Source organism: Aphelocoma coerulescens, chromosome 1A, assembly GCF_041296385.1.
Source record: "Aphelocoma coerulescens isolate FSJ_1873_10779 chromosome 1A, UR_Acoe_1.0, whole genome shotgun sequence".
NCBI lineage: Eukaryota > Metazoa > Chordata > Aves > Passeriformes > Corvidae > Aphelocoma > Aphelocoma coerulescens.
In genome coordinates this window covers 73,840,148-73,867,780 of record NC_091014.1, presented here as the reverse complement: position 1 = coordinate 73,867,780, position 27,633 = coordinate 73,840,148, and the positions used below count along the sequence as shown (strand labels likewise).

The window sequence follows — 27,633 nt, the reverse complement described above, 5'->3', positions numbered from 1 at the left end:
AACTCGGAGATGAATTAATTTATCTCTGTCCGCTTATTATTTGTCATAAATGGGTAGATAGCCCATACTTTCAACATTTCTGTAAAGGCACAGACCAAATTTGGGGTCAGGAAAATTCAACACATACATACACACAGACCTTGTGCACACTCACAAGCGCAGACTAATGTTGAGGTTAAAAACAATCTCACATTTGGACGAATCTCAGCAGTTTCACCGGCATGACATCTGAAATTTCAAATGGATGCAGTATTTCCTGCTAATGCTTTTCCTGTGCTGTTGTTCCTCACCCCCAAATGATTGTGGTTCAGTGCTGGGTGGAAGGATTCCCATGATGGAATCTTTTGGGACTCGCTTTGTAAATCACTCTGGGCTCAAGCAGAGCAAAATAATGCTATATAAATATATTTTATTACTGGTGAAGAGATAAAATTATCTTATGCTTACCAAGTGTCCCAGTGTCTTGTCTTGATGATAATTAACTGGTGACATACGCATTGAGTCAATGCTCTAGGATTTGTGCCGAGAAAAAGTCACAGAAACATAGCAGCTTTAGTATAGAAAAGTAGTAAGAAAAGGATGAGGAGGGCTTTTTTTTCCTTTTTTTTTTCTTGATAAGATATAAAAACTGCCCAGAGCTGGCCCTGTTCAGAAAAAGCGAATCAGTCTCTTCAAGTTCCTTTTTTAAGATGTCAACTTCCCTCTCATACACTTTTGTGAAGACAAAGAATGTCTTAACATCTGTATTGAAGTCATCATTAAAATAAAAGGAGATCTGTAGACATCAGCTATAAATCATCAAGAAATAGCTCGTGGGTAACCTTTGACACAGATGAACCTACTTGAAATGAGCTAGAGCTGGATTCACTGCCTTCAGAGAAGCCAGTAGGTGGACTAAAGGTCTCCTCTCTCTCTCTCTCTGTCTCTCTTTCCATCTCTTACAGTGTTAGCTTCTGGGAGGTGAATGTTCTGGCTGAGTGATGGAAATGCATTTGGATGTGTTCTTAAATAGACATTTGTTATATGTCTGGAAAGAATAGGTTTGTCTTAATAGTGTAGTGCTGGGAGATTTGAAAGGTATTTTGTGAGGCAGTTGTCTTCTTTCAGCATTACAAAAACTTTTAACCAATTTTTTAGGCTTGAGGAACAGCATGGAGTAGCTATTGTGTGTGGAGGCATGCGTGTTCTCCAGAATTAACAGGGAAATGGTAGATAAAAATCTGCCTAATTTTACATAATAGAGTTTTGGCATTCCTGTGATCTGACTTCAAATTCCTGCTGTGTTTCTACAGTGTAACAAAAATACTAGTTTGCAGTTGTTAATTTTAATTTCTAAGATGCAAGGTTTTGAAAGGAGCTGAAAGTATTCAGCATCTCATGGGGACAAACTATGAGTCTTACTAATGAATCCAGCAATTAGTGGTTCATTGTGCCTGCCAGCAATTTGGCCCCAATACTGGTCCTGACGGTGGTTTCATTTCTGCTGGTGTGAATCAGGAATAGGATCTGAAGTCTGTGCACCAAGGGGGGCTGAATATTTCTTCAACACTCTTCTGCTTGTATTCTTCATTCAGCAGCAAATAATAATAGAAATAGGTAGGATCAATATGTATATATATGTCTAGATGTATAGAGAGAGATACAGAGAAAGATATATAAATATATAACATCAATAGTACTTACTAAACTTAAAGAGTTGAAAATAGTGGTGTCCCCATGCAGTTTCATGTCTGATGTATGCCCAGTTTGCATAGAATAAACCGTTTTTCATAGGTGAAAGGTTGTATTGTCTCCAATTTTGTAAGAGAATTGAGAAAAAGAGCTCACCCTTTGCTTTCTGTAGCCATGTGCTCTTGTGCAAAACACTAGACTTTATATTTGGTGATATTTTATGATAACTTCACAAAGATGTTAGTGGCCATGTACAGAAGGTTAGATGAGGAGTGACTCACTCAGATTAACAGAGAAAGTTTGTTTGAAAGTCAGGAACTGAACCTGAATCTCTTTGGCATGACCTAAGGAATCAGCAATTAAAAAAGGCATGACTGCAATAATTCCCAACCATTCCCAACAAGTGTTCTCTCAAGTAGTTGACCCCACATGTGGGATCATGGGTGGGGTATAAATATTAAACAAATTCTTCTGTGAGTGCAGTATTTACTGAAGGAGCATGTGTTGGCTTTGAACATTCCCTACAGTACCTTAAACTCCCTCCAGTTTCTGCAACTGCTGATTAGATTTCATGTTCCTGCTAAAAGGAGGTGAAACATAAAGATATCCAGCAAGACTGGGTTGTAAAATCGTTTTGATTTCAGTGATCTAGGATTTTGTTAATAGCACGCAAGCATTAAAGACAGATGAGCTTTGTGTTGATAGTTTTCTTTTGAAAAGCTATTAGTTGGAAAAACAAATTGTCAAGCAGGTCATATCTACAGTTGCAAAACATATTTTGACATTTTTGTTGCAGTTGTGTGTATCTATAAATAAATACAGTATATGTTATCTTTGCACTACATATTCATAGGGCTGTACTTGCTTCCTCTCTTAGTGAAAAATCTACCTAGGCTACATAGAGATATCCAAAGTCAGAGAAAGCACAGGTGTTTTTTGAAAAGGAATTTCTTAGCCCCCTGCCAGTTGTCCAAGCTGTTTGAAATCTCTTTTCTTTCAAGGTCTTTGGACTTGTTTCTTCTAAAGTTTTCAACAGCTGGGTTTGGGGGGGGGGGGAGGTGTTTTGTCTTTTTTTCCCCTGAATCTTAGCAACTATGCAGCATCCTTGCCTCTTCTGTCTGACCACAGCAGGAGGAGGGGTCTGTTGCTAATTTGTTTTGATATGGTTCACTTTGGTCTGTATTCTTTTTGAAATTAATTCCTTTTGCAGGTGTGGGGTTAGAGGTGGTGGTGTGCTCCCAGCGAAGGTGTCATCCACCACAGAGAGGAGGTGGGAGGCTTTGATCAGTGTGGCTTCTGTTTTCTTGTTGTTCATTTAAAATGTTCCAGTTTGTAATGCTGTTTGGCTTTGCAGGTCCTTGTTTTATTTCCTTCCAAGTCTTTCCCCGTCCTTTCAGGTTTTGTTGTTTTTATTGCTGTTCATTCTGCATAACATTTACTGGGGATTATTCGTTGGAAGGTGGTGACTTGAGGTTCAGTTTAGGCAGTAACAAAATCCAGTCCAATGTCTATTTCCATTTTTTAAACAGACTTGTTATAGGTGGGAGAGGCATTAATAAGGACACAACTCCATACATTCAGCCTTCTGGGTTGTATTGGGACAGAATTATGCAGAAAGGACTTTAAAGGAAAAAAAAATTAACAGGGGCACAGACCACCACAATTTCTACCCAGCGCAACTTCAGGAATACATAAGCACAGATCAAACTGTCTGACCTCTGTCTACTTTTTTTGCAACTTCTTATTAAGCAGCTGGACATTTTAGGAGGTTCAGTACAGTATCAAAGAAACTCCCAAACACTGCTCTGAGGAAGAGTGGCTCTGTTCTTCCTTATGACTCAGCTGTTTACTCACTGTGTGAGATTAGACAAATCGTTTAGCCACTTTGTGCCTTATTCTTCCCAGTTGTAAAATAAGGCAAAAGCTGTCAGAGTAATTATGAGCTCTAATTAATTAATAGTTCCTATGGTACACTGGAGAAGTGATTTTTTTTCCCCCTCTTGCACTTTACTGGTTGCCTTGTATTTCAGTGGGGGCAATTTGGGAGAAGAATTCTTCGTAGGAAGAATCCTTTCCCTTCCTTTCCCCCATGATTTTGTGATCCTCTCTAATGATTTTTACCACATGTAATGTGATTTTCATGGTTAAAATTGTGAAAAATTGGTTGTCATCTTCCCCTGCAGATTTGCAGTGTCTGTGTCAGTCCCTGCTGACCTGTGCCTAAATCACTCCTCCTGCTTAGCCTCTGACTTGAGCCTCTGACCTAAGCACTTCATTAATAGCATTATACCAAATAAACAGGTATAATGTGCAGCAGTGATGTGAGAAATTCAACTGAACAATAATTAGATGCAAAAAGCTAACAGCAGGACCCAAGTTTGGCATGAAGTACAGATGAGGAGATCCAAAGTGAATAGTCCTTCTGCATTGGCTCATGTTTCATCTTTACTCTACATGGACCCTTCTCTTTTCAGGACCAACCTGTCAAGATTTGCTCAGAAGCAGCTTCACTGAGGCTTTTTTTGTATATGAGGCTGCTGAGTTAAATTTTCACTCACTTAGAGATGCAGAATGGGAAGGAGATTTTTCATTATGAGGTGCAAGTAAACACTAAAAGCTCTTTGTTCCTGCAGTTTTGTTTCATGCTGTACTGAAAATCCTTTTACTGGGTCCTCAGCAATGTGGTGAGCAACTCTCGCTTCTGCTGGTTCCTGTCAAACAGAAGAGCAAATGCCCAAGTAGAAAAATAATGGTGATAGGACCAAGTCATTTACTTCTGTGTGGATGAAAACGAATGCTTGAAGTTTGGATCTGGATTGGGATAAGCATCCCTAAGTCATCAGGTTTCCAGAGAGGTTGTTGTGACTGAAAACTCGTCTAGGAAAATTAGCCTAGAAATCTCATACTGGCCACTTTCCTCAAACACATTGTGCTATTTGTCTGTGGAGATTACTAGCAGAGTTCACAAGGATGGTTGGGCATTTTGACAGTCCAAAGCCAGCCAGAAGCTGCAAGTGTGGTTTGGAGGATGTGTCTCTGAAGATTTGTGAGACTAAGCAAATGAATTTTGGGTAAACATGTACCAGTCTGTTCATTTTGCTAAGCTGCATGTCCTGGTGTATTCTGTTGGCCAAGCAGCCTGCCTTGTGCTCCACAAGACCCCAAAAGGCAAGATCCCAGTGCAGTCTTTCCTGAAGACTGTTAAAGAGCTGCTTCTGTGTGCAGAGGTCTGACCAGATGCTACACAAAAGGAAGGCCTTTACCCCAGGTCATCAATGGATAGAGACTTTGAAGAGCAGTTCCATAACTCTCTCCTCAGACACTGCTTTTAGGCTGCCCTGTAGCTGCAACATCCCACTCTTCCATGTCTGAGATAGCAGGAGGAGTAAAATCATCCTAGACTTTTGTATTTTCTCCTCTATTATTTCAGCATCTGTATTCCGTGGCTTATAAAATAGGTACTACAGAATAAGTGCTGTGCATTGCATACAAAGGTTGGGGCGTGGAGGAGAAGGAATCATCCAGGGCCTGCCATGTTCATAAACAGGTCATTTTGCATGCTGCTCTTTTGTTCTTCCTATATCTGTTTGGGAATTCTGCATACAACTTTGGGAAACAACACTGCTAAATACAAAGCGAAAACCACCCAGCAGCTCTCTGGTTTTTACTGTGACAACATGCAGACCAGACAAAATCAAAGCTTGGGGTTTCCAGGGCAGTAAATTAGTCTTTATGACGGCTGACTTCTTTCCTGGCAGCTAGGCTTCCTGTAAAGAAAAAGGGAAGGGGAGGATGTTAGGGATCTCTCTGAGAGGAAAAAGTCCCCACAGAATATCCTCACTGAGAGTCCCTAGGGTTGCAAAAGAAGACTGGGGGAGAAGTCCTCTCTGTTCCAGGTGTAACAAAACAGATTCACTTACTATGTTCCTGCACCAGTTTTCTCTGTGAACAAGAACGGAGACTGTGCAATAATCCTCCTGGTGTATAAATCAGCCTTTGGGAGTAATTTATTCATAAATATAAGCAGACCAGAAAAGAGAAAGAATATTTGTCACAAGTATGAGGCAGCTCAGTTTCCCCCTTTGTTTCGAGTCCCATGAAGAAGAGTATTTGGGCAGTATCAGTAAAGTACTAACTTTGGTTGGATAGCATACCCTGAGTCCAGAAAGTACCTGCCTTCTGAGAGAAACTCACTCAGGAAAAGATACTCAGCAAAGCAACCCCATTAAAAAAAAAAAAAAAAAGAAAAGAAAAAGCTGCTCTGGGTATAGAAAAAATCTAGGCAGACATCTTTCTGCACCATCACTGAAGTAAAGGTCTGTGCACTTTGCAGAATCAGTAGGAAAGAACACAGTTGTTCCTTATACCTGCCCTCATCCTTTTCTTTAGTGCCTTTTCCTTTCTAACCAGAGTCTAGCCATGCCTTTTACTTTTGGTGCTGAAACTTGTGGGCAAGAATACAATAAAGCGACTTCTCTGAACCTGAAGAATAATTCTGTTGTGTTTATTACTGTATCATAACCAAGATACCTATTTTTATGTCTTGTATCTGTTTTTCTACGTAGTTAGAGAAATTTCCACCTTTGCAGGAAGGGACACATTATTCTTAATCAAAACTTGAGAATGTGGCAGGAGGAGGTACAGCTGCAGTTGAGCATTATCTAATTCACCCATCCTGTCATGTGAACATCCCTGCTTAATTTAATACAATTATTTCATCAGTGAGGATAATATCAGCAGCATGGTTCATTTATACAACATGTTTCACAACTTCTTTTACCTCTTGGCTTCTTATTATCACTACTGATAGTTTCACCATGAGTGGCTTCAGAAGAAGGGGAGGGGATGTGAAGGAAGCTGCCAGTGTCTTTGTATGAGTGTGTGGACAACTGTAGTCTTGAGGGACACTGATTCCAGAGGATTTTCTTTGCATCTCTGCCGTTGCACCTCGGTTTCTTATGTATTTTGGGTAGACATTTTTGGATAAGCAGGAGACGGGATAAGCCACTGAGGCTGCATTGTTCAGTGGGCAACAATAGCGTCATTGTCTTCTCCCCCAGACATGCCAGTGAGTGCTCCATATTTTGCATTTCTATTGAAATCAAGATCTCCAGGAAACAGAACCAGGGTGGGGGTATAAGACTTTGTTTCTGGTGAGGTGGCAGAGGCAATCTTTTAGAAACCCCCCTCCCTGGCTTCTTATTTCTAACTCATTTGGCAGTAATTTGTACTGTCAAGGTCATTTAAATAGGCAGCAAGATCTGGTGAATGTGTTCCCAGAGGTCATGAAAAGCCTCTTTAGTAGAGCAGGCTGGGCTGTGCTTATGCCAGGTCATTTAAGCACATTTGTATTGCCAGTCAGATGATACCCAGAGTAGTTCATGATTTTGTAATAAACCCTGCAACCTGGACTTTCAGCGCATGCCACAGTGGGATCCAGCACTTGGATTTAAATGACAGTACAATAATTCAGTAACTGTATTTTAATAGTGCACTAATCTTAAAATATGTGAAAAGGAGTGAGATTATCAAATCCTAATGAATCGTCTGGGTTCTTCAGCACCACTCCCCACCCCCACACCACCCTTTTTTCATTCTCTGAGGCTGGTTCATTCATGTGGGATATCAGTCTTTTATTCAGCTCTTGGTGTTAAAATACTACCATTTTTAATAAATGGTTTAGACGGTTTCTCAAAATCAGATTTTATCCTCTTCTTTTTCCATATCTATTCTCCATAGAGATGAATTAACCTTTTATCCTAGGAGGAAGTAAATAGAGACAGCATGATGGAAAGATTAGAAAAGACATCATTTCAGTCAACTATTTCAAGATTGGTGACTGCGAGTCAGAATTCCTGGGTCTGTCTGAAGCTCTGCCGCTGTCACTGTATGACTGTGGCCAAATCCCTTCCTTTTCCCTTTCTTTCATTTTTTCCTCCCATGTTAATAAGCACTTTGGGTTAACCTAGCATTTTACCTTTTCAAAGGACCATACAAACATTATAAAAACAGTGTGATCCACACTCAACTTGCCAGCAGCATTTCTGTTTATGTGTTGCATGTCAGGCACTTAAGAGATTTTCTGTGTTTAAAGTTTAAAATATGACTGCTCAAAGTTATACTAATCCAGGTTGGGTGAAGCTACAAAATACAGGTCTTGAAATACTTAACCCCCAAATTCTGGTGTAGGTGAAGGGTTCTTTCTTTACTCAAAACACCTAGATACAGCCGGGGAAAAAATCTAGAGGAAATCAAGGATTTAAAGTTCCCTGAATTCAAGTTCTGGTTAATGAGTCTTCCAATCCTGGGAAGCAAATCAGTTCTCCCTAAAACAGCAGCTGTTCTGACACAACTGTGATACAAGGGATGGGAATCTCTTTACCAATGCTTTGCTTTCTGTGGGTACATTTTATTAGCCCTCCTTCATGTGTTTTTGCTTATGCATTATTCTCTACATTTATTGTGTGCGTGTGTGTGTTTTGTTTTGTAAGACAAATGTGCTACTTTAAAAGAGCCATTTCATAACCTTTAATCAAGATCATATTTTACTTTCATCACATCTGTGTTTGTATTATTACAAGCCTTTTGGGTCTTAATGTCCTCTAGTCTCAGCATTAATTGTTTTGGCTGATATATAAATAAATGTTTGACTTAAACTCTTTAAAAAATATTGGCTTGGGAAAAAAACCCACCTTATCAATGTCATCTTAGAATAGCTGCATTTCAAAAAAAGATAGGGACCAATCAATACTTTCTCTAATAAAAACTGAGTGCAGGGAGTAATTCTAGATTCTGTGATCCACTGCATAAAATCAAATCTCCTGGCTGTTGAAAGATACCGTCTACCTGAAGTGAAGATACTACATCTGTTTTTTACCTTTTATGTCTCTTACTTGCCCGAGCTGTCTTACACACAGCCCTGGCATAGTTGGGAGAGTTCTGCTAATCTGTAAAGTTGCAGAATGTTAGCTGGGAGATTTTATGCTTAAAAAATAAAGGTAGACTAATACCTAATTCTTCTTGGGGTTACACAGGCTCAGATCAATAATGAAGACAGTACAGTTCTTGATTTAAGCTGGAAGAGCAGAGGATTTTGAATTTATGGTTGCAGAAAGGGAAAAGAGTAAAATGTTTCACTGACATTATAGGAGTGAAGATCCTAACAGTCATGTTCACACTTAACACAATTGTATGTTATTACTTGTCCCCCAGATATTTTTTAGAGTCCTTTGGAATAAATCAGTGTAGTTCCACTATTGTAAAGGAAATGACTGAAGTTATTACCAAATCGTGATGCAATGTAGGATTTCTAAATTGTCTGACTGAATTTTTAATGCATTTGACTTCCAGCGAGGATTTGAGAATGCTCTTTGAAATAACAGAAGTAAAAATGTTACGAAGACCAAACAGTGAAGTAGTATCATTATATAAATACATATAATAGCTGAAAATTTTTTACTTATCCTCATTTATGAGAACCAAGCTTCTGTGACCTCTGATTAATTTACCATTAGCCTGAACACACAATGAAAGTGAATGAAGGGGCACTTTGGAATGACATTTATCAGCTCTGGAACTGTCGACTTCTATTATTTCCACAAGGCCTTATATGTCTTGGCTCCAGAGAAGGCTATGCTGACTTGAATGAAGAAGAGCATTCTTACTACCAAGAATAGTTACAACACAGACAGCCTCATTGCTTGATGCCTACAATGGGGGAAAAAACACCTCCTGTGTTTCTAACTCGCATTAAATGAGATCAGAACCACTGTTGGACTTGCACATGACCTTGCCTTCATACCAGCTTAAAAAAAAAGGGAAGAGAAGAGCTGAGAAAAGGGAGAAGGAGTAAAACAAGGGAAGGAATAAGCTTTATGGGGAAAGGATAGCTGAGGGGCTGAGGCAAAAGGATGAGACTGAAAAAACCTTTCATTGTAAGGATGCAGGTTGGAATCCAAGCTGCCTTTGCAGTGTGCGAGAGCCGTTCCCATCAGGGACTAGCTGCTGCTCCTTCTGAACTGATGCTACTCTCAGTCAGATTTCCTTTGGGCAGAGAGCACATTGCAGCTTTTAGTACCATATCTGACACTAATCAGCCCCTTTTGTTGAGACTTACAGCAGAGGTCAAGAATCGAATGTACATGGAAACCAACCCCTCTTGGATTGAACTGAAAAAAGTCTGTGAGCAGGTTTGCTTTGCTTCTCATGCTGTCTTCCAAATACATGACTTTGCTATTCAGGGATCCTTGTCTGGGACAAGGTCGCTGCATTTGGTTGGGTTGTTGGCTCATTTGTACTTAAAACTTTTATGCAACTAACTCAGTACTGATTTCACAACATTATAGTTGGACTGTTGTGAGATTCCTTTATTTTTTAATTGAAATCAGGGGAGCAGCAAAGCAAATCTCCTTCCATTTGGCTAGCATTTTATTTTATTCTAATTTTATTTTATCCTTATTTTTATCTATTGTATTCTAATACAATGGATTTGTATTTCTGTAAAGTAACAAATCCCTTCTAAAAATCTCAAATACTAGTTTTACTGTGACATTTTTAACCCTGCAGCTTAAATCTCCTAGAAGATCAACAGAACTCTGCTATCTAGGTACCTAATACACTTCTGAGAGTACAGTATGTAGGCTCCTAAGGCAATTTTATGCATTGATTTTTTCCCATTTATTTTATGCAGAAGTTGCCTCTAGGATGGCTTTCAACATCACTTTAAGGATGACAGCTTTGTCCACAATGCCTCTGATAATGTTTATCTGCTATGACTATCACAAAACTGTGTAGAAATATAACCAAATGGAGAAATATAATCAAATCTAACAAAGGTGCTTTGCTCAAAGGCAACGGAAAAGTTACGTGACAGTGCTTTGCAGAATTGTCTTGTGTTTGGAGACATCTACATCATACTTCCTCAAGCACTAGGCAGCTATAAAATTCCTTCTTTACTGCAGCACACCGCCCTGTGTGGAAAAGAATCAGTGTTACCTGATAGTTACAGATACTTTGGTGGTAAAACACTCAAACATTATGAGTCTAATCTCACTCAGCTTTGCATTGTTGTAAGTCAGGAATAATTCTATAAAACTAAACATACTTAAATTTAGGGAGATCAGAATCAGTTTCTTCAGTGCCTAGAGCTGAAACCCAGTTGTCTGATGTAACACTTCCTGTAGCTAAAGGATGACTCTCCTAAGTTACAGTGTCAGACAAGAGCTAAGCCCTTATGTGATGATTTGATCTAACATCACATGCATTAGTTCTGCTTATTTAAAAGCCAGTCAAAAACACCTCTAAAATGCTCCCCTTGTTGAAAATCCTTTTCTTCCTTCTCTGTTGTTTTTTTGTTTTTTTTCCTTACTGTATTTTACTTTGGTCAAACAAAAATACATTACTTGGCATTTTAATGTTTTTTATAGCACTGTCTGTCACTCTGTGTAATCAAGCCAGGTTTAGGAATAATTCCAGTTACCCTTCAAAAAATGTCACCCAATTTTTCTATTTTCACATAATAATAATAATAATTGCTGAAATCTAGAAATTCAACTTTGCAAAAGATAAAAATTCTAGGGCTATGTGCAGAATTATCCAGGTTATTGTCTCAGGTTTTGTTAAGGTAGAAAAGAAGTATTTATTTCCTATGGTATTTTTGTGCTTGGAATTCTAAGTCTGGGAAGTTCAAGGGAAAGTACAGGTTAAAACAAAACAAAACCTCAAGAAAAAGGGTGCAAAAAAAAAAAGACCATAAAAAAAACCAACTGAACCCCCATTCACTTGTTTGCCCAGTTTGGCTAGTGGTGGTTGAGTTTTAAGTGAACATACTCTTCAGTTTTTACTTCATTAATGAATATAAGATTCAAAATAAAATATAACTGTAAAATTCCTCTTTATTTTCATTATAGAAGCAAATGTCTTGTTGATGGGAATAATTTCTTCAGAGACAGCTCTCACGCAAAGTGCAAATGGATGATGTTCTCTGATCATGTCACACTAATTTTCCAGTTTATCAGTCATTTCAGTTCCAAACTAGAGTGACAAGATGGTATCACATTTGATCTTCATATATATGATACAACTTCTCAGGTTTAGAAGTTCATATGAGCTGAAACCACTGTCTTCACTTGGGTGGTGTTGTGCCAACAGCAGTTTGGTGATAACATTCTTTTCTCCTCTGCTTGTCACAGGATGAAGTGGCCCAGCCTCTGAACCTTTCAGCCAAACCCAAGACGTCTGATGGCAAATCTCCCACATCACCCACCTCTCCTCACATGCCAGCTCTGAGAATAAACAGTGGGGCCAGTTCACTAAAGTCCTCCGTGCCAGCAACATTAGCAAGTCCTTCGGCCAGAGCCAACACAATAGGTGAGCTCAGTCACTCTGGAATAAGTGTCTCCTCTGAAGGGAAAAGGGCCTCCCCTTTTCTTCCGTCAATGAGACAAATGGGTCACAAGAAGTGAAAGTGGGAAACCAAACTGTTTATTAACACACAAACAAAACAGGGTAGAACAGGATGAAAAAAAACCGCAAAATACAACAAATTCCCAGAGAGGAAACAGACACCCAGGCTCAGACCAGCCGGGGCCACCCCCACGGGCTCTCTGGACCGGCGAGGAGGGAAGGGAGGCAGTGAGGCAAGGGGAAGGAAAGCGGAAAAAATAACAAGAAAAAAACCCAACAGAACCATTTCCCAGCTAGCTGGAACACAAAGGAAACCCAGAAAAGCAGCGCAGTGCTCCTGGCTCACTCCCCCCCGAGCCCCTGGAACCCCCGAGCCATTGGGTTGAGCTGTTCAACTGCCCCCTCGGGTCCGTGGCTCCGGTCCTGTCCCCGGGTCCATCGTAAAGGCATAGCGTCCTTGGGCATTGAGCAGACGGTTAAGGGATAAAGCGGCCTCATAACATCACTCCAGGACACCCACTCATAACAAGGGATAGATCCTAATGGAAAGGGAGTTTTTATCATTCACTGCCAGGCAGTGGGCCAGGAGCTGTCACAGTTTGACCATAATACTCCAGTTGGTTGGTGTCAGTGAAGAAACTCGCAGAGACTTTTCCTTTCAGGAGGGGTATCTTAACTTTTACAGAGTCAGAAAACAAAGACCTATGTTATTTCAGATGCTGCTTTATCAATAGAAGTTAATAAATGCTGTTTGTTTAATGGCACACATTAAAGACAGTGACCTAATGGTGGTCATTGAAGACCCATGATAGTATACTAAGTCATCTAAAAGTGATGGATAAACCTTCAAAAATATCCCTTAAAGTTAAAAGTCTATATCTTTCCAAAATTACAAGTTTAGTCCCTAGTCTGTCCAAATGCTGAATGGAATATTATTTTACCTTGGTGTAATAAGCAAAGCAATCACCAGATTCGTTCAAAAAAAAAACAAATTTGTTGGTTTATGTTGCAAGAAGTCTTGACTGGCTGGTTTTACCATTGTTCCAGAAAATAGTGTAATTCTTCCTCCTGCCAAAATTCTGTCTTTGCCTAAAGACCATCTAAATAATAACAGTCTTAGTGGTAATTTCATAAATCTGATGTGTTAAAGGGACCACTCTTTGTGTATATAAGGAAAATGTGTACACACCCCGTTCTTGATCCTTGTAACTGAAATGTTGTACTCCATGATGTGTTTGAGTATAACCTGAATCAAGATTTCATTATGTAAATGAAGCTCTGTTTTAGGAATTAAGTGAGGCAGATGTACTTTTTCTCCTGTCTGTCATGTTCCTCTCCTAAAGCATCTCCTGCCTGGCCACTTTCAGGGATAGCACAAAAAACCCCAAAAGAAGCCATAGGTCAAACCTAATAGAAGCTATGTCTGTGATACAGCAGTGCTATGCACTGAAATTTATTTGGTATGACACATTACAATTATATAAATATTTTTTAAATATCCCATTACTAATTGTTAATGTCTGTATTGTTATTAACCCTACACTCTTTAACTGTGGTACATAATAATGTATTTCATCTTTGATTTGCTTGACCCTGCTGCTCTCCATGCACAATGCATCGAATTTCAATTTTTTCACATTAGGTTTTTTGTCCTTAAGTAGAGGGAACATCATATTTCGATAGAAAGTTAAGCATCTGACTCGCATCTCAGTGGCAAGACATTGCTTGTTCTCCCCTCTTCAATCTTCTTTCCCTACACACCTGATCTTTTCCATAGGTTTGAGACCCCTGCAATTTCCTTCTTTTAACAAGGTGCAGATTTTGAAATGCTGTACCTTTAATGAGTGATAATGTAATTGGATAAAAGCTGTGAGGATGAATAGAGCTTTAAAGGTCACTCTTGTAAGAAGAATTAATGTGTTACACCATTAATAAACCATGGAAAACTGTGGAGCAAAAGATAACATACTTAAGTTATTGTTAATGACATGGAGTTCACTGCTGTATATCTCTCAGCTACAATGTAGAAATGTAGAAATGTAGAAAGTGACTTTTTGAGGTTGCTGAGCAGTATCACTGTGCATGCTGTATATATAAGATAAGCTGTCTTTAACTGGTGCAAGAGCAGGATGGACACAGTGTACTTCTGGCAAAGGTTTATCCTTTACTGGAAGACTACAAGAAAGAAAAGCTCCTGAACACCCTACAGTGTCTCCTGCTAACTGCTAGGTCAGATCCAACAGAAGTTACAGCAAGTAGGACTCATTGCCATGATGAAACTATTTGGTGATCTTGAAGTGAGCATGAAATTTCAAGTCACCTTCCAGCAGGAGCTACACCATGAAAAATTTTGATAGCGTTTTTAGCAAAGCTACAAAGGTCCCTGACATGGCAGGGAAACTGGATCACTTTCTAATCCTGAGCAATAAATCCCTCTACAAAAAGTCACTGGGAAACACTCAGTCATTTGTCAGTCAGTTACCTCCACCACTGGAATGATTGGAGGTGTCAGCACAAGGCACAAGTTGTCTCTCCTAAGTGTGCACAGCCCACCTTGCTGGGATGCGGCTGAGCTGTCACTTTTCACCACCAGTAACTTCAAATTAAAACCATTCTCTGAAAGCAGTTCTTCAGGCTCCTTGGCTCCCATGACATGGAGAAATGCCTGTGTATTGTTCAGTTTTCTTTGGAGGACATGAACTCAGAGCCTCAGAGATTATCAGCATAGCTGCACTCAGGCATACAGCTCCACAACCCTTTCCAGAGCTATCCCTATAGTGTATAAATTGTGCTGCAGACTGAGCAGTCACAAATGTCATGGCTTCATGTATGACTTTAAATCCAAGCATTTCTTTTGGGGAACCAGGCATATGTCCATGTACTAAAAACAGAAACAACTTCTCTCTGCTCTTTGCCATTATCTGCAACATCTCTGTGCTAGTTTGGCAATCCTTGGAACTAAGTGCATTTTATGTAATGCAGTTCCCCTCTCTGTCAGTAATTCACCACCTACCCTAAACAACAATAATTTACATTCAACTCGCTTCTATATTAATCATCTCCCTGCACACCAGCATCTTGGCAGCTACTGAAAAACATAAGGAGTGCTTGCTTTTATTCACTGTCATGTGCCAAACTGTCTCAAAGATAGCAGTATTCAGGAAAAGCCAAATAGTCTGGAGAAGGGCATGAATTCCAGTTCCTAGGCAAATTTGGCTCTCTTACAGATTGAAAGTATTATACCTAGACAAGAGCAAAAGCAGCACTAATACTGCTGTTTGTTTGTTTATTTCCTTCCTTTTTAATTTATTCTGACTATATGCAAGGTTGTTCAGATGCAAAGGTTAGCAGATGCAAACTGGGGAAGAAACCAAGCAAGTTGGTAAAATGGAGATGAAAATAAAAAGAAAAATCGACTGGTAGCACTGTACTGGTGCAGGCTATATTCTTCCTTATGCTGGGAAAACTGGAATTACTTGAATTCCATTGGCTGGGAATTACTGAACTGGGTCATTTAATAAAAGCAATGTGGATCGAGTTATTTCCTATAAAACTCTCAGGGTTCCTGGGGTTTTAGCCAAAAGCTAGCTGTCAGTACAATTAACAATAGTCAAACCACACAGAAACTTTTCTTTCTAGCTTTTGCTCTCCAAGGAATACGGGAGTACCAGTCCCGCTCTTTATGCAGTCCAAAAAAAAAAAAAAAAACAAACAATAAAAGCCCAAACCAAACTAAAATCCTGACAGCAGCACAGCACTGAACTAATCTGACATCAGCTTCTTCCCCTGAAATGTTTTAAGCAGGAAGACAATGTCCTACGTTTTTTGGCAATCAGTGGATCAGATAGAAGAGTCTAGCAATACAACAAGGATGTGTAATCTGACATGATTAGACAAGGCTCTTTAGGAACAGAACATTCATAATTGAGACAAAGAAAGAGTATTAATAACACTTTCCTAACACGGCAGTTAGCCATTTTATATTTCCTTTCTTTAATCTTAGTGTTTTTCAACAAATCATGGGATTTAATAGCGTGTTTTGGCAGATTAGAGGATTTATGGCCCAGATGTTTTTTGTTCTAAAAATGGATTAGGGTGTAAAGTTTGCTGGAATCCATGGAACATGTTGAGGCAAGCCGGTCATTTTGTGTGTGATTAGTGCCTGCCTTCTGTCTCACAGTCCCTCCATCTGTCACAATTCACCAATGGATCTGGATAGATTTAGCCTCATGTCACAAACAGAAGTCCCTTTTCTGGGCAATTTCATATTACAGATTCATTTTATGCCATTTTTATGCCCTAGTTAAAAGACAGAAAGAAGTGTGTGTGTGTGTGTGTGTGTGTGTGTGTGTGTGTGTGTGTGCGCGCACACGTGTGGGGATGTGGAGGGGGGAGAGGGAGATCGATAGATATTAGCCTCTCTTCTAATATTTGAAAAATAGACTAGGGCTTGGAGTCTCCCATCAGTATTCTATCCTACAAATCACATGCAGATCATAATAAGTATAGTCTACAGTACATTAAAGGAAAAAAATGACAAAGTGTCACATTTAAAATTAAATAGTATTAACTGTGCTAGTGATGCTTGTAACATTTTAAAAGGAAATAATGCAGTGACTACCAAGGCTAAGCCCTAGGCTGTAAATTTGTGGCAAAACAGTGGACATTTGACCTACTATTAGCAGCATGAATAGAAGTGGGAATGTAGGTCCGTGTAGCTGTGGTTTCTTGTACATTTGTGAATGACAGGTGGTGGCGGGGAGCATTCAGTGGATGAGGTTTCTCTTCCCAGCCATTATGCATTTCATATGTATAGCAAACCACCGCCACCTGTGGTTTATTTTAATGTATTCACAAGTTTTAAGAAGGGGAAGAATGAAACGGTCTATTTTTAAGAGTTTGGGATTGCTGGCATGATCAAAGCTTCCCCTAACTCTTATCCGGTTACATCCTGCTGCATACAAACCACAGGGCTAACCTCTGCAGTGTCAGGGAAATATTGAAACTAATAGGATCAAATAGCAAGAACGAGTATTTTGGCACCGAGGTTTCTCATGCTTTATGTCCAGGTGGCTCTATCATAACAACAACAGAATTACTGAGCACTGACAGGTTTGTGGGCATTGCCTTTTAACTCTTTCTCATTAATAATGATAAACTGCGTTCCATTGATGAAAGCTAAAGTGTTTTCTTGTAACTTTCTTTTTTTAAGACATCCTTTCTTCTATCACGTCATCAGGTTATTTAAATGACCACGATGCTGTTACCAAGGCAATCCAGGAGGCCCGACAGATGAAGGAGCAACTTCGGAGGGAGCAGCAGGTGCTGGATGGGAAAGTGGCCGTGGTGAACAGCCTGGGTCTCAATAACTGCAGGACAGAAAAGGTGAGTTTCCCAGACTCCTTCTGCAAAGGGTCAGAGTAGGAATTTGCCTCTCCCCACAGATACCCAGGTTCTTCCTCCCTTCTCTTCCTCCTTTTTCTCACTCTATTTTTCCTTCCCTATTTTTGAAACAGAATAGTTCAAAAAAAGTGAAAAGCAAAATGAAAATCACAACCAAAAGGTGACATGAAAGAGAGGCCTGGAAACCCCTGGGCAAGAGTGGAGAGGAGGTAGAGATAGTTAAAGCCCTCACAAGAATTTTGGAGGCCACTAATTCTCTGTTCCAGCCTGTCAACATGTATTAAGAGAAGGTGATCTTGGAAATCTCTAAGTGGAAATCTTGCTTTATGGAAATGCTTACATGTGTTTGTGAGATGAGCTGGATTTGAAAATACTCAAGCTTCTTTAGGAACATAAGCTTTGCTGATACTCAGGCTCAGCTTCTGGGTATTTAGCCTTGTGAGGTTGTCATATGTGATATTTTGTGACCATTGCAATGTAGCACTGTCATGTCATGTTACATGACTTAACAAAATTGAAAAAGCAGAGAATTGACAACACAAACTGTACCAAATATTTGCAGTTAAACTTAGAGGCAGCAGAATGTATGGGCCTTACCACCTTCTGCTTTTGTACTGGCCTGTAAAGCTGTGCTATAACAAAATACCAACAAAGTGGATATTCTCTAGTAAAATTTGTATGTGCTCTAAGTGTCATGTGTGTCAGTGAGGTTGTGATTTGCTGCTTTTCCCTGTAAGTGCCCGATGTCCTTCTGTGTGCTACCCTGGCTTATGGAGGATAAATAGACCTGCCAGTGCTTGCTGTCACATTTATAGTGAGTTGTTCTTATAATGCTGCCACCTAAGATACGCATCCCAACTCTAGCGTGCGTCTCAGCATCGTGTGCTTAGCAGGACTTTCTCCTCTGTTCCTCTCCTTCCCTGCAATATTTTCTGAGGTGATACAGCCATCATTGTGCAGTACAAGGATCCCCGTTGTCACATTTGGTGTCAACTGCATTTTATTGAAACCACTTCCACCGTAAGGTCTTGTGCAATTCACTGAGACAGGCAGGTAAATAGATTGAATAAAAATGATCAGCTGTTTAGCAGAAACTTGAAATTCAGTCATCCTAAGAAGCTTGTGAGTCAAACAGTATTGTCCAGAATGAGCAGATTGCTAATTTGGATAGCTTTCCATTTTCCCTGGTTTTAGATGGAGTTTGATCAATAAGCTGTGAGAAGCCAGCAGCCTGCGTAATGAATGTTAAATGTACACGTGAGTCTCTCACCGCTGTACTTTTTTCATCAGCCTATCCTGGGTGTCAGTGGTGTAGAAATTACTCCAATTTCATGCACTTTCTGGAGAGGAAGGGGAAGGAAAAAAGAGGTCAGTGTAATAGGTATCTGGCAGTACATACACTCTGTCTCAGAAGAAAGAGGTGCTGCTATGGGGAGAGAGAAAGAAAGAGAGGGATAGAGCATGTTTATGGCATTTCACAGAGAAGAGCACCAGAAGGGAAAAGGGAAAAGCAGAGTGTCAGATATAAGAAGAAGTGATCACAAGCACAAAGGAATTTATATTCAAATATTTAAGCATTCTTGAAAGGATGCTCGGAGCAGAAATTCCTTTTCTCTGCTCCCCATGTAGAAATGACTTTAACACTCAGCCAGATGCTAATGCAAAGTGACTCAAGCTATTCCTCGCAAGCATAGCTAAATTGCCGTTATTTGTTAAGCGCATTGAATTCAGCTGTGGATACAGCAGTTGGTTGCATTCAGAAAGCATCTGTACCCTTTTTTTTTCCTTTTTCCTTTTTCTTTTTTTTTTTTTTTTAATCCTCCAAAGCAGAGAGAACTCTACCTATCTCCCCCCTCTCCTCCCTTGTGCTGGCTGGGAATTGTCAAGTGACAACCGACCAAATCCTTTTGGACAGGAAGCCTTCATCCTGAGTTCTATATACTTGCAAAGCAGGCCTTGTGGTTGGATCAGGAAGCCCATTAAAAGCACTTTGATGGTATGGAAATTCATCTTCATGAAGCACCCAGGCCCCTAAGCAGCATGCTGTTTAGCTGTGGTTACAGATCAGTCATTCACATCGGAGGGCAGTAATTGTGCTGACGGCTTGTTCGGCAATGGAAGCACATAAAATAATCCCAGGCCCTCCACCATGGCATTGCGAGTTAATCTTCTTTAATACAGATCAGCTGTTGTTCTAACACATGACTTTATGCTGGCTCTAGTGACTCTGCACAGCCTTTTGATTAAGTAACAGGAGTGGAACCATCTGCATTCACTTTATTCTGTTACTTTCCTATTCTTGGGATTCTCCTTATTCCTTCTGTTTTCACTTCGCACACTCAACCTCAGCTGAAGTTTATTTTCCTCTCTAATTCGTACCTCCTGGTGGGCTCGTGGAGGGCAGACAGGAGTTCTTTTACAAGGTAGCAGGAAAAAAAAAATGGTTTGCTCAATTGAAAATTTTTCTAAAGCAACTGTAGGCTTTGGGAGTTTTGATACAATTAATGCCAAAATTTTATTGGGGCTCACTGATTTGGACTCAATGATCTCAGAAGTGTTTTCCAACCTAATTGATTCTGTGATTCTCTGATTTATTTTAGTATGTGAAGTTCACATCCAGACAAACAATCCAACTTCTCTAAAGTGTCTTTTTGGTCTAGGACTTTAAAGTTTTCTCCCTAACAGCAAGATTTGAGAGGAAAGCAAGTATTGCCATTTTTAATTAAACTTTATTCTGGTTTTCTCTGTTTTCAAAGGCAGAGAATTAGATAGTTGGAAGAGTGGATAGCAAGAAATAGTGCTACAGTTTTATTACAGAGTTTCCCTTTCAGAAGCTCAAGGTCCCACCATGGGACTTAGTGGCAGCCCTAAACTTTCGAGACATCATGTCTGTGACTTTTGCTTCTTGGCCAGAGAATTGGAGATGGGAGGTGGAATTAAGAGAGGGTTATCCTAATATTTATCTATGTGTCCCTGGGCATATTAGTACTTAGAAATGCACATTATGTCTGTGCTGATGTACAGAGGAAAGACTCTCCTTCCTGTAGAGTAACCTCATTTATAGGTAACAAACATCTGTTTGGGGCTGTCCCAAATTTTTCTCCCTTCTTTGCTGCAGTGGGTAGTGTACTTTTGGAGACCTGTGATTCTCTGAGACCTGTTGAGCTTTTTGCTGCATGAATTGCTTTTGCAGCCTTTCAGTGGAGGTGGACTCTGTGCCATGCCCAATATATATATGTGAGACTCCTGGTGGGGGTTCATCTGCCAGGGGTAGCTGGGCAGCCTTGGGGCTGGAAACCATCTTTGGGAGTCTCTGTTAAAGCTCTTCGGGCTCTTCATATATGTCCTGTTATCTTGCTCATGTTCTCAGATGTGTTGATCCCTGTGGACAGCCAGACATGCCAGCTAAGGCAGTAGTTAGACAGGAACTTTGTGGAATTAGAGTGAAATTGTATAAAAGGAGTCATACATAAGAAAAGATTTTTTTAAATGGCTAAGATTATTTGGGTGAGTCACTTTTTGGGCATCCAACTTGGACCATCTTGACAGATTTGATTTTCAGAGGATTACTGTAAAAACTATGAGCATCACGATGAACATGGATTTTACTAAAATCTATTTTAATTGCAAATGCAGTAAAACATATTTTTACATTACTTTTCTTGGAAACATTTCCCTGTATAAATGACAAGAGTGTGTATATGTTTTTCTGGTTTCTTGGAAACCCAAGAGCATAGTTTTATTTGTAATTGTCATCTACAGTTAATTATAGCTTGATACATACTATACATAAACAATCTTACCTGTTATACACATAGCTCAGAGCTCAGGTTGTCAGCTGGGGTAAGCATCACAACAGACAGCATCAGCCAGGGAACTCTGGCCTCTCTGTCCAGCCCCAAAACTGCAAGGGAGATGTACACAAATACAAAGAGCCAGCATGTGTGTGCACGCATCCCAGCCTACAGTGCACTCCTTCAGGGATACACAGCACAAACATGCACAACACTAGCCAGTAATTCCCCGACTGCAGCCAGACTCTCAGGGATGTACTCTGTGACAAAGGAGGAAGAGGGCATGCAAGCCTTCAGTTTGAACGTGTCAGTGTGCACTGAAATTGGTTTCTGAATGCTGGCAGGGGCTGGACAGCTGTGTAAGGACACACAGCCACCGGCGCCTTTCTGATGTGTAGGGATGGAGTCGCACTCCAAGCTGAGTACATTCAAATACACCCCCTGTGCTGGGGGTATGTCTTAACCTGTGGTACAAGTTCTCCCTGTTATTGCTTGGAGTGTTTCCTTTTAAAAGGCTCTGACATGTACTTGTCTACTGGGCTGTGACTAAAGAGCTATTTGTAACAATATTTATTCCAGCATTGTAAGCAGGAGCCTATTACTCATGCTTATGGAACACTGGGTTCAGGATGTCTTTCCTCCCATTCCCACTCACCCCTCCTCCCACCGTCCTCTGCACTCCCACCCCCACCTCTCCCTCTTCCCCTTAGGAAAGTGCCAAACATGAAATGACAATGACCAATGTTGACTTAATGTGGATGTTTAATAATGAAAAAAGTGTGTCAGTTCCAGCGTTAGTTACAAATGGCAGAAAGTATGTCGGGTGGCAGCCCTGTAATAATTTTACATCTATCATTCCTTCCTGATGCCTCGATAGCTGCCTGATGGATGAGGATAGCAAAGTTAACTCTTTAGAAACCACGATGATCCACTGAGCTGAAATGAATTTTGTCCCTGCTCTCCCTTTGGGAAGGAGGGAAATATTAAGAATCTCAAACCTGCAGATCCTGCTGCCTTTGTGAAATAAAACACTGGAACTCAGTTTACTAAACACATAAGGAGTAGTTGGTTTAACACATAGCATTTAAATTTTTCTTGTAGTAGAGATTTTTGCTTCAATAGCTTTTTTTTCCTTCTCCTAATGGTTAGATTTGAACCAGAAAGTCAAGAAAAAATTGCAGGACAGAAGGGCAGGCAGGAGAAGAAAAGAGAAGGGTTGGTAAAACAGACTAATGCTGTGCTTGCTGCAGACACTGAAAGACTGACTCAGACTAGACTGAGTAAGTTGTAGTGATTGAAACTGGCACCTGGTGCAAGCCAGGCTTCCCAAACAGGAGAAACCCACTGACAATTAGTCAAGAGGCACAGTACTAACATCATAAACCAAATCACTCTGCAAGAGTTGAAACCTGCCCATTTTCATAATCTCTGTAGTATTTTACTGGAAAAACACTTCAGCATTCTCAAGGACTAGCAGAGGCTGTGTCAGCCATAGATACTGCACACGTTCACACTTCTCCCTGCAAGTTCAGCAGACCTAATAGATATGTCCTGTATCCCACTCTATTCCTCACTGGCCTGTAAAACCTTAGAAAAGCTGATCAGTGTAATGTTTTTGTTCTCTTCTTGCAGTGTGAGCAGAGATCCGTTTGGACTAATGGTTGTGCAATGTGGGGACCGGGTTGTGTCTTGCAGACAATGAACTCTTAAGAGTCCCACAGCACAAGAGTTAATGTGTTACCCTAAAAACTGTATATCCCCCTCTTATTACGCCTCTCCCTACTGTCTTTCCAAGTTTGTTTCACTGAGGTTCTTTGCCAGCAGAAATTCTTGTATGGGGGCTGCGGTCCTCTTTGTCCATGCTATCAGCACAGAGCACAAAGTTTTCAAAATGTGTGACAGGTGAAGCAGGTATTATGTCATCACCCATCCATCACCCAGATGTCAGACTTCCAGTAAGCCCAGTCAGCAGCCTCAATGGGATCATTCGTGGTCAAGAAGTCCTGTTCAACAGGGCCGCTGTACCCACTGCAATTTCTCCTGAAACTTTACACAAATTTAATTTAAAAAAACACAGGTCAGGCTTGCACACTGCAAAGATCAAAATTGGTTTTTCCCAGCACTAAGCAATAAACATTTTGATTTACTTCAGCTGAAAGTTTATCCATTTATTATCTGTTCCTCCCCTCCCCTCCCCCCTTTCATTTTTTTTGCCATTTGCTTTGTGGAGCTTGTGTATATTTATATTTACAGCCTCTGCATTTAATGGCCACATGCCTTGTTTTCACAGATGGCCAGTGGAAGAATTCCCCTCCCCCCTTTTCCTTTAGTAAAGCCTGCCTTTGGTTTTGCTGCTTTTGTCACAGTGCCACTACTCCCAGTTAGCAAGTGCCTACGCACGAGAGGGAGAGATTCTGCAGTGAGGACTTTTTTTATTCCTCCAAGGATTTTAGCTCTTTATTTTAAAACACCACTATTTTTTTTTCCTCCTCCTGGTTGACCATCATTTATTAAATGCCCAGATCCATTTTTCAAAGACAAGATTAAGTATGGATATTTATGTGTGTCTTTAGTGCCTTGTGATGGCAGGGCTGCATGGGCAGGGTTAGCTAATAAAAAATGAAGCCTGTGGAGGGAGGGACAGATTCTGCCCACAGATGTGTGTGTGTGTGTGTGAAACTCCAGTTGAAGTTAAGGAGAACAGCAGGCAGAGAGGCAAGGGAAGAACCCTAGACCCTTGTAGCTGCTGAAGTCCAAATGGAAATTAAGACTTGGTTCATTCCAAAGGGCGGAGATTGGAAACATTCACAACCTAGTATGGACCAGGGAGGACTGCAGCTGTTTATACTGTAGTGGAAGTTTTATGAAAACCACTAAAGATGGATCAACTTCCTCCTTAAAAAGTAACATACAAGTGATGGGGAGTTCTTGTTATGACTTTTGAGCTTTTTGAGTCCTTGGGTTTAAGTTCTAACCTGTGCCCCACAGCCATGAGAGCTTATTACTTCCTGAGATTTTTTTATTATTTTTACATAATCACATGTCTCAAATCACTGGGGCTTTCAGCACATTCATGGGCTCCAGCATCAGTGCAGTACCTCTCTTCAATGTAGTAGAGGCTGGGCCTGATTCTTCTGTGAACTGTGTCCATTTGAGCTCCTGAGAGATCAGCCTGACCTGTTCTGCAGGGCTGGAAGAGGTGTAAGCAAAGGTACATCACCCTTCATAATTTGAATACCTTCTAGGGAAAAATGGAAAAAAAAAATAGTCTGTAATGGCTGTATTGCTGCTATGCAGCTGAGTCACCCATTGTTTGTTAAACAATTGCCAGGAAAGCAGAGACTGTGTTCTTGCTTTCTGTTTGCATGCATGCAGACCCTCCTTCCCAGGAAATCCTGCGTGGGTTGTGATTTTCCTCTCGTTCATTTTTGGTGTGCCACCCCTCTCCCCCAGTTAACATTTTCTTTCCACACTGTTCAGCTGTACCAGCTTTCTGACTCGCTGTGAAGTCCCTGATTAAAATTTACATGGCACATTTCATCCAGGGACCTTAAAACTCCTCACAATGGTGGGAAAGCATCACTATCTCCATCCTGTGGAGTTCAGGAAATTAAGGTGCAGCAACTGAACAATTCACAGAGAGTTACAGGCCATGTCAGCCCAGGAAGCAGTCTGGATGAGAAACTGGGTCATGGAACTCTTAACCTATTTGCAGTCAGCAGATTACAGCTGGATCTGGTTGAGGTCAACTGTGCCCATGCTGTAACAATTTTCCTAAGAAGGAAACAGCATCTCATCATTCTGCTTTGATTTCCTTTTCCTTTTTATTCCTTCTTCAAAATAATGGGCTGGGCCAGTCCTATATGCATTTTCAAGTAAAAGCCCTGACCAGCACTATCTTTCAGAGATCATAACCAAAGAAAAGCAGGACCTCAGTGTCCTCTAGAATTGCTACTTCCCATCAGTTTGCTTCCAAGCCAAATAATACATTTTATGAAGGAAGTAATTCTTTCTCAAATACAGAATTTAAAAAAAAAAAACCCAAACCTTAGGGGCCTGACCCTTGCCAAGTTATTGAGGATTTTCCTCTTTTAATTTCAGTGGACTCTGTCATGCCTTCAGTGCTTTTAAAGGTACTGACTTGAGAACCCTTAGAAACCAAAGCCCTGTGTCTACAATGCACAACAAAGAAAATTACTGTATAAGTTTCAGTAAATTCTTTCTGTGAATTGGTGTCTGTTCCTGAGAGAAGAGTAATTAAATGTCTAGGTCTTCTTTGTCATTCTGATCTTTTCCCTATAACACCTCATAAGGAACCTCTCTACTGAGTCTGTATAACACTTCATGCAGATTACGAATCAGATGCAATGATTTCTAGGCAGTATTAAAGCAATATGGATTTTAATATGTATTGTAAACCAAAAGATATGGTTTCTCTACCAAGTGATGTAGCCCCAACTTAAGACTTCATGTCATAATTTTGAAAAAAGTACCATAAAATCAGGAAGAGCCACAAATAAAGAATGTTCTTTTATTTTCTTGCTTCTAATGCTGCTTTTAGATTCTGTGGGTGGATTATTCCATGAAAAATAGAGATCTCGGATAAGCAAGATTGAAAGAGCTGAGGGGGTGGTAAATACATTGTTTCTTCATACTCAACTTTGATGCAACAACAACAAAAAGTCTCCCAAATGATAACTTGCTGTGACATTATAAATAATCTTTCATCTTCTTTGGTGGTCCACAGAGTTTATATAATTGGAAGGCTAAACCCCTTCTTTGTTGTTTCTTGCCTTTTCATTAGTACAGTAGAAGACTATAAAATTGTGCAGCCAGAAGGGGTTTAACAATTACCGAGTCAACATTTGAAAGTCTCGCTCTATTTTATCATTTATGCATGTGCTTTTTACGAGTTTTACAGCCCTGCAAGCATTACTTAAGCAAGGTCCATTGCAATGGTGGATCTATAACTGCTTTATTTTTATTTTGCTTTCCTTGGTACCATGTGCCATCAGCAAGAGTCACAATTCCACACTCACCAAGAAATTACAAGCTTGAGATGGTAATTTTTTGGTAAGATCCGGGGGTGCTAGTTTTAGTTACTAAAATGTTTAGCAGTCTTTCTTAGGAACCTTTGGCAAGTCCCATAATGTGTGACTCAGTTTCCCTTCTGGTAAACAGAGTTAATAATTCTGCCTTTCTTTGTGAAATGTTGTGGGTAATTCACTGATGAGTGAAGAACACTTGGGCAATGTGACACAGAAAAACCCAAATCTAAATCAAAGATCCCTCTGAAAACAGCTGGAAGTTCTCTTACAGCAGTTAGAGGTGTAACAAGATCTGGGCCGTAACAAGATTTGGACTGGAGCATAGACAGCATGCACAGTAGCTGTTTTGAAGTACCATGGCATTAATATGCAGGAGTAGAGTCTGGAATGCAAATAATTCATCATGTGCAAACCTCTGGGCACAGCTCTCACTATTGCCAGTTGTTCCCCTAAGTTCTTCCAGCTCTCTGTCATCCATAATGCCTGCCTACCTCATTTTTTCCACACTTGGTAAGACTGTGGATGAGGGTTTTAGAACTCGGGCTATTCTGATGTTTATTTTTACAAGAGGCAGAGGGATTGCACAGAAAGATTACTTTTACAAAGTCTTCACTTGTTTAGATGGAGCGTAAGACCTTCTTGGAGAGCTAAGGAAAATACCACAGGGTTGAATGGATAGCACCTGGTGCCACCAGCATGTCTGATAATCAAATATGTTTTTCTGTCATAAACTGAACTTATATTTTGTGTGATCATAGCAACTAATCTGCCCAAAACGTTAAGATTTGGTGTATGTCAACCAAGGTATGCATTGAAAGGGCTGATATTTACAGGCCCTTGCTGAGGAAGGAGATGTGCCTCAGCACCACAAACCACATCAGATGCTGTCACTGGTCCTGCTCAGCAATCTAAGATAAAAACTACCTCCTCAAAACTCAAATCTATTTGAAAATACTACCCTTAGCATTTAGATATGGGAAATAGCTGGACAAACTGTAGTTGGAGGGGAAGGGAAGAAATGAGACACACAAAAGGACAATAGCAGGCAACCGTCTGTTTCTTTTTAATGTTTTGACACTGAGCAAAGGTAGCAGGCTGTGTCATTCGGTGTGTATGGAATTCTTAGGTGCAAGAAATGATCAGCAAGTTCCTCCTTGTAGTCCATAGGTAACTGTGTTCGTCTCTCTCCAGCTTTTTTTTGCTTGTTCATATCCCAGTTCCCTTGGGATATGAAAAGCAGAAATGTGAAGTGATGTTCCTGAACACTTCTCTGGAATCCTACACTGGCTGTTTCTGAGCCTGAGAGGAGAAAT

The 27,633-nt window shown here is 40.3% G+C and overlaps 1 protein-coding gene across 4 annotated transcripts in view; it reads left to right on the top strand.

Moving 5' to 3' along the window:
* SOX5 (SRY-box transcription factor 5) overlaps positions 1-27,633 on the top strand; it is a 288,474-nt gene that overhangs the window by 239,478 nt on the left and 21,363 nt on the right. For all 4 annotated transcript variants that reach the window (XM_069003507.1, XM_069003506.1, XM_069003505.1 and 1 more), the window contains 2 exons: positions 11,862-12,039; positions 17,315-17,460. In XM_069003507.1, the coding sequence (XP_068859608.1) occupies positions 11,862-12,039; positions 17,315-17,460 (324 nt within the window). The remainder of the gene's footprint in view (positions 1-11,861; positions 12,040-17,314; positions 17,461-27,633) is intronic.